Source organism: Panthera onca, chromosome B4, assembly GCF_046562875.1.
Source record: "Panthera onca isolate mPanOnc1 chromosome B4, mPanOnc1 haplotype 2, whole genome shotgun sequence".
Taxonomy (NCBI): Eukaryota; Metazoa; Chordata; class Mammalia; order Carnivora; family Felidae; genus Panthera; species Panthera onca.
In genome coordinates, this window is record NC_138345.1 from 119,005,176 (window position 1) to 119,017,939 (window position 12,764).

A 12,764-nucleotide genomic window follows, 5' to 3' on the forward strand; every position below is an offset into this window, starting at 1 on the left:
TTAGAGCAGTACCTCATTCATAGAAAGTGTTTAATATCTAATAGTTAATTACTAAGAATAGCATTTAGCATTTTGCCTGGCCCATATAGTTGGTACGCACTAGAAATTTGTGGAGGATTGACGGCATTGGTGTTTTGGTGAGTGGTTGAAATAGAATTTTAATACAAGGTCTGATGTCAAATGGGCATAGGTTTAGTTCTTGTTCTCTTGCGTTGTTGAGTTTGTTTTTTTTAATGTTTCTTGCTGTTTTATTTTTGTTGGTTTTTTCCCCATTCTGTCAACTGTGTTTCAACCCATGGTGTTCTCTCACAGAATCGTTAGTCATTCATAGCTAAATTTTTTAAGTGGGTTTGACCAGATCATAGTTAAAGAATGCCTTATTCCTGTACTAGAAAATTTCTTTTTCTATAGAACGGTTTAGGTGGATAGCAGCTTAAATTTAATTTAATTTTAGCTTTCAGAGAAATCATTTGTTCATGCATTCATTTGTTATTTCTTTAATACTTTTTTGGCCATCCACTGTATGCCCATCACTGGGACAGGTCACTTTCTGACCCTTTTTTGGGGAATTGAGTAGTTAGATCAAGGGGAGAGAGAAGAGTATTTTTAATCTAATCCTATAAACTTTGCTAGTAACTTACCTGGTTTTCTTCCAGGTTCTCATTACTCTAGTTCTTCTTATTATATTACAGTTACTTGTTTTGTTGTTTCTAGTAAATTATAATACTTTTTTTTCAAATGTTTATTTTTGATAGAGGGAGTGTGAGTAGAAGGGGGTAGAAAGAGGGAAGGACAGAGGATCCGAAATGGGCTGGGTGCTGACTGCAGCGAGCCCAATGTGGGGCTTGAACCCACGAACCATGAGATCATGACCTGAGCAGTAGTCAGACGCTCAATCAACTGAGCCACCCAGGCACCTCCTGAATTATAATACTTTCTAAGTAAGGTCTAAATCTGATTTACCTTTTGTGTTCCCTTATTTCATTTGGCCTAACTTGTGTGTGATTAATTTTTTTTAAAGAATAATAACAATGGCATCCTTATGTGTCAGAAACTGTTTAGAGCAGGTACCCTTACTCCCATTGTACATATGAGAAAATGGAAATGTATTAGGTCATTTGCTTAAGTTTACACACTTAAGAAGTAGTAGAAGTAGGGTTATTCATTAGGTTTATCTGACTATTAAAATAAGCGTGATGCCATTTAACATATTTAATTGTATTCAAGGTGACTGGGGCATATGTATATGAAATTCTGGCACTGTTCTTTTACCCCTTTAGCCCATGAGAAATAACATATTACCTATACTAGTGGAATAGTATTCAGCAGACTAAAATATAAATAAAAGGACATTGCTTGATCTTTTTTTCTCTATACCTAATTGTGGTTAGAGAAGAACAGTTTTAAAGTACATCATCCTAACAGTGGGTGTAGTGTCGTACTTTAGTATGGCTTCTTTCCTTTTAAAAATGGAGATTTTTTTGAGAGTATTCTTATATAATGTTTTCTCTACACATGTTATCATTAATGTATCAAGGGAAATAGAAAGCAACATGTATTTGATTAGATTTCTCCCAACTCTGTCATTTGCAACATATGACAGGTTGCTTGATAGAGGGTAGAATTTCTCTTAAAAAGCCACTTTTGTTATGCTTTTTTTTCCTTCAGGAGATCTATGCTGTCATTTACAAGTTGGTAACTTAATTTTAAGAATTTTGTATTTTTGGCAATACAACGTTAAACGACAGTTTACTTCATTATTGAAAGAAATTACTTTTACTTATTGGGTTTCTGTTCATTTTCTCCTTGTATGTAGAAACAAAAAAAACAACAAGAATCTTTCCCGCTTAGTTGTCCGCCCCCATACAGATGCTGTTTACCATGCTTGCTTTTCTGAGGATGGTCAAAGAATAGCTTCTTGTGGAGTTGATAAAACCTTACAGGTAAAACAAATCTCTTGAGAAAAATTGGAAGAGGCATGTACCTGATACTGTGCATATTAGAACATATTTAAATACTAAAATTGAAGAAAATTGTACATTAGAAATAGAGAAATCTAACTCTCTGGAATATTTTATGAAAACTTTCTCTGGAGATTTAAGAGATAGGGTTGTGCATTTTCATTATTTTAAATTTGCCAAGTGGCATGAAAGTACCTTTTACCCTAGCAATAAGTTTCTGTCATCTGTGTACCAGCTAGGGGTAATGAGGAAATGAAAATTGTTAAAAGACATAAGGACTCCCTAGCATAGTGAACTGGGCTTTGATTTAAAAAGTTATTTAATAAAATACTTATTTTAGTACAGGCTCAAGCATAGATTTCTGACTGTAAATAGGAATTGGACTAGATTATTTCTAAGGTGCTTGAAGGAATTTCTTAAGTTCTCATTTCTTTTCAGAATATATGAATGAATGCTTTTCTTTAAATCTGTACTGTACCTTTTGGTTTGGAAGGAAACAGGATCAAATTAGTTAAAACTTTGATTTTCAGACTAGGTTTAGTCTTTATAAGATTATGACTGGAAACCTTATTTTTATATGTGTACTTCATTATTTAAAAAAAAAAGAATTTGCCAAACTAATCTCAAGAACTGAAGCTATACTCTGCTAGCTCTTTTTATTGATATTAAAAACATTTAACAAGGGATAGTTCTCTATGTTCAGGCATATAAATTCTGACGGATATTTCTGCTGTTTGGACTGTTTTTGCCAACGTTCATTCCTATTGCAAAATAATACTGAATAAGATCTTTAAAAGAAAGATTTTTATTGAATGGTAGCCAGTGGTTTATGGTAAAAAGATTTTATTTTTGCTTGTGCAGGTGTTCAAAGCTGAAACAGGAGAGAAACTTCTGGAAATCAAGGCTCATGAGGATGAAGTGCTTTGTTGTGCATTCTCTGCAGATGACAGATTCATAGCAACCTGCTCAGTGGATAAAAAAGTGAAGGTAGGGAAGTATTTTTCTCTAGAGTTGTAATTACCACAGAATTCATTTTCTTTTTCCATACTAGAGGGACTAGGGTAAGTAGGGATAAAAGACTTGCCTATTGATTACTAACTTGAGGCAAACCAGTTTCAACTGTAAATTAACACTGTCTAAAAAATCTTTTTTTTTAAATGTTTGTTTATTTTTGAGAGAGCGTGAGCAAGGGAGGGGCAGAGAGAAGGAGACACAGAATATGAAGCAGGCTGCAGGCTCTGAGCTGTTGGCACAGAGCCTGATGCGGGGCTTGAGCCCATGAATCTTGAGATCATGAACTGAGTCGAAGTCAGATGCGTAACAGGTGCCCCTAATAGTCCTTATTTTTAAGCACCAGCAAAATGCCTAGGTTTCTCAGCCTGAGATATTTACCAGGCAGCTAAGAGAAACAATTACAAATTAATGAATATGTCTGCCATTTATTGATCAGTCTATGAGATACATACCAATTGGAATCTTTGAATGCATTGTGATTGGAAGTATTGCTGCACAAAATTATTGTCTGAGATTGGATTCCTGTTGTAAAATGCTTAGTCTGTGAAGGGCAACCCAGGTTTTTTTTTTTTTAATTAAAAAAAAAATTTTTTTTTAACGTTTATTTATTATTGAGAGACAGACACAGAGCATGAACAGGGGAGGGATAGAAAGAGGGGAGACACAGAATCTGAAGTAGGCTTCAGGCTCTGAGCTGTCAGCACAGAGCCCGATGTGGGGCTCGAACTCACAAACTATGAGATCATGACCTGAGCCAAAGTCAGTTGCCTAACGAACTGAGCACCCCAGGCGCCCCCCAGGTTTTTAAAAAAAATTTTTTTTAACCTTTATGAACTACATTCACTGCAAATCTAGATGCATGAACAAACTAGCAATTCAGTTACTAGTCTACAAAGTAAATAGAGAAAAAAAAGTAAACACAGGTTAATTTTTATCTTTGTTATTTTTTTTCCTTTTTTTCTTTTTTTTTTTTAATTCTTTCTTGTCTCGTTCCTAAATTTGGCTTTCTGCCAGAGCATTTATGTGGAATTTAGGAGAGACCGAAGTCCAGGGGAATGTTTTTTTCTGATAAGTGGAGGGGGATCCTCACTTCAGGCTTTAAAAAAATTTTTTTTTAAATTAAATTTTATTTTTTTTATGTTTATTTTTGAGAGAGAGAGAAAGAGCATGAGTGAGGTAGGGCAGAGAGAGAAGGAGACACAGAATCTGAAGCAGGCTCTAGGCTCTGAGCTGTCTGCATAGAACACACGAACTGTGAGGTCATGACCTGAGCCAAAGTTGGACATTTAACTGACTGAGCCACCCAGAAGCCCCAGCCTTTTTGTTTTTTTCTTTTTCTCTTTTCTTTTTCTTTTTCTTTTTTTTTTTTTTTAAAGAATGTCGTAACTGGTTAGGTGTGTAACTGGGTCTTAGTGGACCTGGGAGCAAGAAAATTGGCTTGGAAGTTTTCCTAGGGTCTGGATCCACTTGAAGAAGACTTTGGAGTTTTCAGACTAAATTCAGGCCTTGGAAAAATCTACTTCTTGATAGAATGGACTCCAAGTGGCTTTACAACCAACTCGTTAATTTACTCCATAGCTTCTACTCTGAGTCAGACTTGGAGTTGGCCATTCCTGTAGTTCCACAGTCAGAGCCAAATGGAGTAAAAGGAAATAACACTGTGTTTCTGCTTTCTAAGTACTCAAAAACAAAACAAGAGGCAGAAATGTGTATTAAATAAAAATAAACTTTTTGGGCCTCTGGGGAGTGCTTTGACAAGATAAAATGTGGGGTGACTGGCTGACTCAATCAGTAGAGCACATGATTCTTCATCTCGGGGTTGTAAGTTTGAGCCCTATTTGGGTATGGAGCTTACTTAAAAATTAAAAACAAAATGCTATAAGAGGCAAATTAGTACCTCTGAAAAGTCCAGAGCCCAGTGAGATTAGATAATTTATTTCTTTCATTTGTTGTTAGATAGAACACACTGCTTAGTTGTCTTACATAGTAACTAAAATGATTATTCTTTTACTTGGGAATTTAACACCTTGTGAAGCTTTATACTGAACACTTTGTTGTATTACATTATCATTTTCTCACTACAACTTGTAAAGTAAGTATTTAACAGATGAGGCAACAAGTTCAGAGATGAAGTCATTTGTCCAGGCTCACATCAACTGATAAGTAATGGAGCCAGGGTTGAAAGCTTAGGTTTCCCTCAGAATCAGAAGCCTTTATTTTTTTCACTGAGCTATTTGTCTTTACTTATTTATTTATAAGTTGAAGTCAGAAATCTTAGCATGTCCTTTATCTCATTAAAAAAAAACTTTTTATTTTTTTAAATTTACATCCAAGTTAGTTAGCATATAGTGCAACAATGATTTCAGGAGTAGATTCCTTAATGCCCCTTACCCATTTAGCCCATCCCCTCTCCCATAACCCCTCCAGTAACCAACCCTCTGCTTGTTCTCCATATTTAAGAGTTTCTTATGTTTTGTCTCCCTCCCTGTTTTTATATTATTTTTGCTTCCCTTCCCTTGTGTTCATCTGTTCTGTGTCTTAAAGTCCTCATATGAGTGAAGTCATATGAGATTTGTCTTTCTCGAATTTCACTTAGCATAATACTCTCTAGTTCCATCCACATAGTTGCAAATGGCAAGATTTCATTCTTTTTGATTGCTGAGTAATTCTCTGTTGTATGTATATACCACATCTTCTTTATCCATTCATCCATCGATGGGCATTTGGGCTCTTTCCATACTTTGGCTGTTGTTGATAGTGCTGCTATAAACATTAGGGTGCATGTTAAACAACAGTGGTGAGTGGACATCCCTGTTGTGTTCCTGATCTCAGGGAGAAAGCTGTCAGTTTTTCCCTATTGAGGATGATATTAGCTGTGGGCTTTTCATAAATGGCTTTTATAATGTTTAAGTATGTTCCTTCTATCCTGACTTTTTCGAGGGTTTTTATTAAGAAAGGATGCTGAATTTTGTCAAATGCTTTTTCTGCATCGATTGACAGGATTATATGGTTCTTATCTTTTTTATTAATGTGATGTATCACATTGATTGATTTGCGAATGTTGAACCAGCCCTGCAGCCCAGGAATGAATCCCACTTGATCACGGCGAATAATTCTTTTTATATGCTGTTGAATTCGATTTGTTAGTATCTTATTGAGAATTTTTGCATCCATATTCATCAGGGATATTGGCCTGTAGTTCTCTTTTTTTACTAGGTCTGGTTTAGGAATTAAAGTAATGCTGACTTCATAGAATGAGTCTGGAAGTTTTCCTTCCCTTTCTATTTTTTGGAATAGCTTGAGAAGGGTAGGTATTATCTCTGCTTTAAATGTCTGGTAGAATTCCCCTGGGAAGCCATCTGGTCCTGGACTCTTATTTGTTGGGAGATTTTTGACAACTGATTCAATTTCTGCGCTGGTTATGGGTGTGTTCAAGCTTTCTATTTCTTCCCGTTTGAGTTTTAGAAGTGTGTGGGTTGTTTAACATAATGTTGGGAGTTCTAGCATCAGCAATCAGACAACAAAAGGAAATCAAAGGCATGAAAATTGGCAAAGATGAAGTTAAGCTTTCACTTTTTGCAGATGACATGATATTATACATGGAAAACCCGACAGACTACACCAAAAGTCTGCTAGAACTGATACATGAATTCGGCAAAGTCGCAGGCTACAAAATCAAAGTACAGAAATCAGTTGCATTCTTATACACTGATAATGAAGCAACAGAAAGACAAATAAACTGATCCCATTCGCAATTGCACCAAGAACCATAAAATACCTAGGAATAAACCTAACCAAAGATGTGAAAGATCTGTATGGTGAAAACTATAGAAAGTTTATGAAGGAAACTGAAGAAATATAAAGAAATGGAAAAATATTCCGTGCTCATGGATTGGAAGAATAAATATTATTAAAATGTCAATACTACCCAAAGCTATCTACACATTCAATGCAATCCCAATCAAAATTGCACCAGCATTCTTCTCGAAGCAAGAACAAGCAATCCTAAAATTTGTATGGAACCACAAAAGGCCCCGAATAGCCAAAGTAATTTTGAAGCAGAAGACCAAAGCAGGAGGCATCACAATCCCAGACTTTAGCCTCTACTACAAAGCTGTAATCATCAAGACAGCATGGTATTGGCACAAAAACAGACACATAGACCAACGGAATAGAATAGAAACCCCAGAACTAGACCCACAAAAGTATGGCCAACTAATCTTTGACAAAGCAGGAAAGAATATCCAATGGAAAAAAGACAGTCCCTTTAACAAATGGTGCTGGGAGAACTGGACAGCAACATGCAGAAGGATGAAACTAGACCAGTTTCTTACACCATTCACAAAAATAAACTCAAAATGGAATAAGGACCTGAATGTGAGACAGGAAACCATCAAAACCCTAGAGGAGAAAGCAGGAAAAAACCTCTCTGACCTCAGCCGTAGCAATTTACTTGACACATCCCCAAAGGCAAGGGAATTAAAAGCAAAAATGAACTATTGGGACCTTGTGAAGATAAAAAGCTTCTGCATAGCAAAGGAAACAATCAACAAAACTAAAAGGCAACCAACAGAATGGGAAAAGATATTTGCAAATGACATATTGGACAAAGAGCTAATATCCAAAATCTATAAAGAGCTCACCAAACTCCACACCCGAAAAACAAATAACCCAGTGAAGAAATGAGCAGAAAACATGAATAGACACTTCTCTAAAGAAGACGTCCAGATGGCCAACAGGCACATGAAAAGATGCTCAACGTCGCTCCTCATCAGGGAAATACAAATCAAAACCACACTGAGATATCACCTCATGCCAGTCAGAGTGGCTAAAATGAACAAATCAGGAGACTATAGATGCTGGAGAGGATGTGGAGAAATGGGAACCCCCTTGCACTGTTGGGAATGCAAACTGGTACAGCTGCTCTGGAAAAGAGTGGAGGTTCCTAAAAAAATTAAAAATAGATCTACCCTATGACCCAGCAATAGCACTGCTAGGAATTTACCCAAGGGATACAGGAGTGCTGATGTATAGGGGTACTTGTACCCCAATGTTTATAGCAGTGCTTTCAACAATAGCCAAATATGGAAAGAGCCTAAATGTCCATCAACTGACAAATGGATAAAGAAATTGTGGTTTATATACACAGTGGAATACTATGTGGCAATGAGAAAGAATGAAATAAGGCCTTTTGTAACAACGTGGATGGAACTGGAGAGTGTTATGCTAAGTGAAATAAGTCATACAGAGAAAGACAGATAACCATATGTTTTCACTCTCATGTGGATCCTGAGAAACTTAACAGAAGTCCATGGAGGAGGGGAAGAAAAAAAAAAAAGGTTAGAGAGGGAGAGAGCCAAACCATAAGAGACTCTTAAAAACGGAGAATAAACTGAGGGTTGATGGGGGGTGGGAGGGAGGGGGAAGTGGGTGATTGGCATTGAGGAGGGCACCTTTTGGGATGAGCATTGGGTGTTGTTTGGAAACCAATTTGACAATAAATTTCATATTAAAAAAAAACATTAGGGTGCATGTGCCCATTTGAAACAGCATACCTGTATCCCTTAGATAAATACCTAGTAATGCAATTGCTGGGTTGTAGGCTAGTTCTATTTTTAAATTTTTGAGGAACCTCCATACTGTTTTCCAGAGTTGCTGCATCAGCTTGCGTTCCCACCAACAATGCAAAAGAGATCCTCTTTTTCCACATCCTCGCCAACATCTGTTGTTGCCTGTGTTGTTAACGTTAGCCATTCTGACAGGTGTGAGGTGGTATCTCATTGTGGTTTTGATTTGAATTTCCCTGATGATGAGTGATGTTGAGCATTTTTTTCATGTGTCAGTTGGCCATCTGGATGTCTTCTTTGGAGAAGTGTCTATTCATGCGTTTTGCCCATTTCTTCACTGGATTATTTGTTTTTTGGGTGTTGAGTTTGATAAGTTCTTTACAGATTTTGGATACCAACCCTTTATCTGATATGTCATTTGCAAATAATCTTCTCCCATTCCGTCTGTTGCCTTTTAGTTTTGCTGATTGTTTCCTTTGCTGTGCAAAGGATGAGGTCCTTTGATGAGGTCCCAATAGTTCATTTTTGCTTTTGTTTCCCTTGCCACTGGAGACGTGCTGAGTAAGGAGTTACTGTGGCCAAGGTCAGAGAGGTTTTTTGCCTGCTTTCTCCTTGAGGATTTTGATGGCTTCCTGTCTTACATTTAGGTGTTTCATCCATTTTGAGTTTATTTTTGTGTATGGTATAAGAAAGTGGTCCAGGTTCATTTTTCTGCATGTCGCTGTCCGGTTTTCCCAGCACCATTTGCTGAAGAGACTGTTTTTATTCCATTGGATATTCTTCCCTGCTTTGTCAAAGATTAGTTGGCCATACGTTTGTGGATCCATTTTTGGGTTTTCTATTTTGTTCCATTGATCTGAGTGTCTCTTTCTGTACCAGTACCATACTATCTTGATGATTACAGCTTTGTAGTATAGCTTGAAGTCCAGGATTATGATGCCTCCTGCTTTGGTTTTCTTTTTCAAGATTGCTTTGGCTATCCAGGGTCTTTTCCGGTTCTATACATATTTTAGGATTGTTTGTTCTAGCTCTGTGAAGAATGCTGGTGTTATTTTGATAGGTATTGCATTGAATATGTAGATAGCTTTGGGTAGTGTTGACATTTTAACACTATTTGTTCTTCCTATCCAGGAGCATGGAATCTTTTTCTATTCCTTGTGTCTTCTTCAATTTCTTTCATAAACTTTCTATAGTTTTCAGTGTATAGATTTTTCACCTCTTTGGTTAGATTTATTCCTAGGTATTTTATGGTTTTTGGTGCAGTTGTAAATGGGATCAATTCCTTGAATTCTCCTTCTTTTGCTTCATTGTTGGTGTATAGGAATGCAACCGATTTCTGTGCATTGATTTTATATCCTGCAACTTTGATGAATTTACGGATCAGTTCTAGCAGTCTTTTGGTGGAATCTTTTGGGTTTTTCATATAAAGTATCATGTGATCCCCAAAGAGTGGAAGTTTGACCTCCTCCTGGCCTATTTGGATGCCTTTTGTTTCTTTGTGTTGTCTGATTGCTGAGGCTAAGACTTCCAAAACGATGTTGAATAACAATGGAGAGAGTGGACATCCTCGTCTTGTTCCTGACCTTAAGGGGAAAGCTCTCAGTTTTCCCCATCCTTTATCTCATTTGATACCTTGAATTGTGTAGGACAGGTATAAGTATCCTCATTTTATAGAAGATTGAACTGTGATGCAGATAAATTAAGGACTTAAGGACACACAAATAATAAATGGTAGAGCCAGGTCTTGGACTTAATCCTTCTGATCTAAAGTCCATTATTCTATACTTCTTATTTATTTAAAGTTTGTTTATTTTGAGAGAGAGAGAGGGAGGGAGGGAGGGAATCCCAAGCAGGCTCTTTGCTGTCAGCGCAGAGCCCAACTTGGGTCTTGATCTTCTGAACCTATCAGATCATGATCTGAGCTGAAATCAAGTGTAGGACTCTCAAATGACTGAGCTACCCACGTGCGCCTTCCATAGTTTTTATAGCAGTTACATCTCTGCCTGCTGTCATTCATATGAACATGTGCAATCTTGCCCTTGAAGAATGTAATGTTTTCATGAGATTCTAATTATGCTATAGAAAGGTCACATGTATACACTTGCAAGTAACTTTTTTTTTAAACCTGGAAAAATACATATTTTAGAGAAGGCAGAGGTGTTCATTAGCCTCATGTCTGGGAAAATCTGCCACAAAACAGGTGATGCTTGTTTGCTCCTCTGTTCTCCCTTTGAAAATAAGGGGTAGTTGTAAGTTTTATTTTCTCTATTCTTTTTAGATTTGGAATTCTATGACTGGGGAACTAGTACATACCTATGATGAGCACTCAGAGCAAGTCAATTGCTGCCACTTTACCAACAACAGTCATCACCTTCTCTTAGCCACTGCGTCAAGTGACTGTTTCCTCAAAGTAAGTGTGGATAATGAGAATTACATAGACAAATTTGATAGATGCATTAGAACATTTCTTTTGATTTTCTCATGTATTAATCAGGGTTCTTCTGGTTGCAGTGATAGAAACTTCCATATTAGATTAAGCAAAAAAAAAAAGATATTATTGGTTTATGTAAGTGAAGAGTATAGAGGGAGCATGGCTTCAAGCATAGCTGATTCCATATGTTTAAATTATGTTCTTAGACTCTACCTCTTATCTCTAGACTTTGTTTCCCTCTTTGTTTGGTTTAGGCGTTGTTCTTTCAGTGTGGCAGGAAATATGGCTGTTCTCACCTCCAGGCTTACATGGGTCTTATAGTTTATAGTCACAGAGGAAGTCATGTTATATATGTGTGTGTGTATGTATATATATATATATATATATATATGTGTGTGTGTATACATATATATTATATACATGATATATGTAATACACATATACGTATTATATATATACAACACACATACATACATACATACATACATATAGGATCTACTGTTTCCCAGATCCCATAGATTTCATTTTAAAGAAGACTATTTGACTTTGTTTGGCTTATATGCTCATTGTTAAATAATCCTAGTGGCCTGTAGGATGGAATCCGTGGATTGGCCAAGGATCACAAGTGTAGCCATGTAGAAATGGGACAAGTGAGGTGAGGTCAGCTCCACTGAATTATATAAGAGGGGCTTGATTCAAAAGAGAGGTTCTGTTATTAGGAGGAAGAAAAAGAGATGCTGACAGGAAAAAAAAGCTAAAACCAAAAACATATTCATTTCATGTATGTTTGGTAATGCTTTATAATTATAAATTATAAAAGATTTTATCTTTTTTTTGGAGTTTATTTTGAGAGAGAGAGAGCATGTATGCACGAGCAAGCAGGGAGGGGCAGAAAAAGGAGAGAGAGCGAATTCCAGGCAGGCTCTTTTTTCCCCTGTTAAGTGCCATATTAAAGATAGCTAGATTGAATTTTCTGGGGTCCCAGAAAGATTCACTAACTTCTTTTAGAGTCTTTTTTGGATTGATTTCTGCCCTTCATCCTCCTCCTCCTTTTTTTTTTTTTTTTTTTTTTTTTTTTTTTTTTTGATGTTTATTTTTGAGAGAGTGAGAAAGAGCAAGTACACAAGCTTGGGAGAGCGGGGAGAGGGCAGCAAGACAGGGAGAGAGAATCCTAAGCAGACTCCATGTTGTCAGCACAGAGCTTGACATGGGGCTTGAACTCATGAACCATGAGATCATGACCTGGGCCGAAACCAAGTGTTGGACGCTTAACTGACTGAACCTCCTAGGTGCCCTGTGCCCTTTCTTTTTTAATGTCACACTATCTTTGTAATGGGACATTATATTTTTGGGAAGGTTCAGCAAAACATTTCAGTTTGGAAAACCTCATACATTCTGTTTGACGTTTAAGGTATTTGAACAACTTTAGAAAATATTGAAAGTTTTCCCCCCTATACCCACAGGTTATTTCCCCCAGTAGTTCCTTTCAGACACGTTTCTGGAATCCCCAGGGCCCTGCACAGCTCAGTTTGAAACACTGGATTGGGTTAAAATAACAAACTAACATAGTCTTACAGTCTTAGCTCATTTTTACTCAGATATGCTTTACCCTACTGAATAAACCCACCTCTAAAAAATAAGACTATTGTACTATTTAAGAAAAGCTTTGCTCTATTTGAACAATCCCAGCTCTAAAAACCTAAGACCTTTTGTTATGACTAATTTTTGATGTTTCTTTTTAATATTTTAGAGGGTGAAGAAGTTAATATTTCCTCATTTTAATTACAGACA

At 36.7% G+C, this 12,764-nt stretch overlaps 1 protein-coding gene across 4 annotated transcripts in view; it reads left to right on the forward strand.

Annotated features, from left to right (window-relative positions):
• Nucleotides 1–12,764, forward strand: part of APAF1 (apoptotic peptidase activating factor 1) — an 89,121-nt gene that overhangs the window by 32,667 nt on the left and 43,690 nt on the right. For 2 of the 4 annotated variants that reach the window (XM_060656677.3, XM_060656678.3), the window contains exons 13-15: nucleotides 1,817–1,943; nucleotides 2,823–2,948; nucleotides 10,821–10,952. In XM_060656677.3, the coding sequence (XP_060512660.2) occupies nucleotides 1,817–1,943; nucleotides 2,823–2,948; nucleotides 10,821–10,952 (385 nt within the window). Of the gene's footprint in view, nucleotides 1–1,816; nucleotides 1,944–2,822; nucleotides 2,949–10,820; nucleotides 10,953–12,764 lie in introns of those variants that run through there. The other 2 variants (XM_060656682.3, XM_060656684.3) reach the window with 2 other exon arrangements.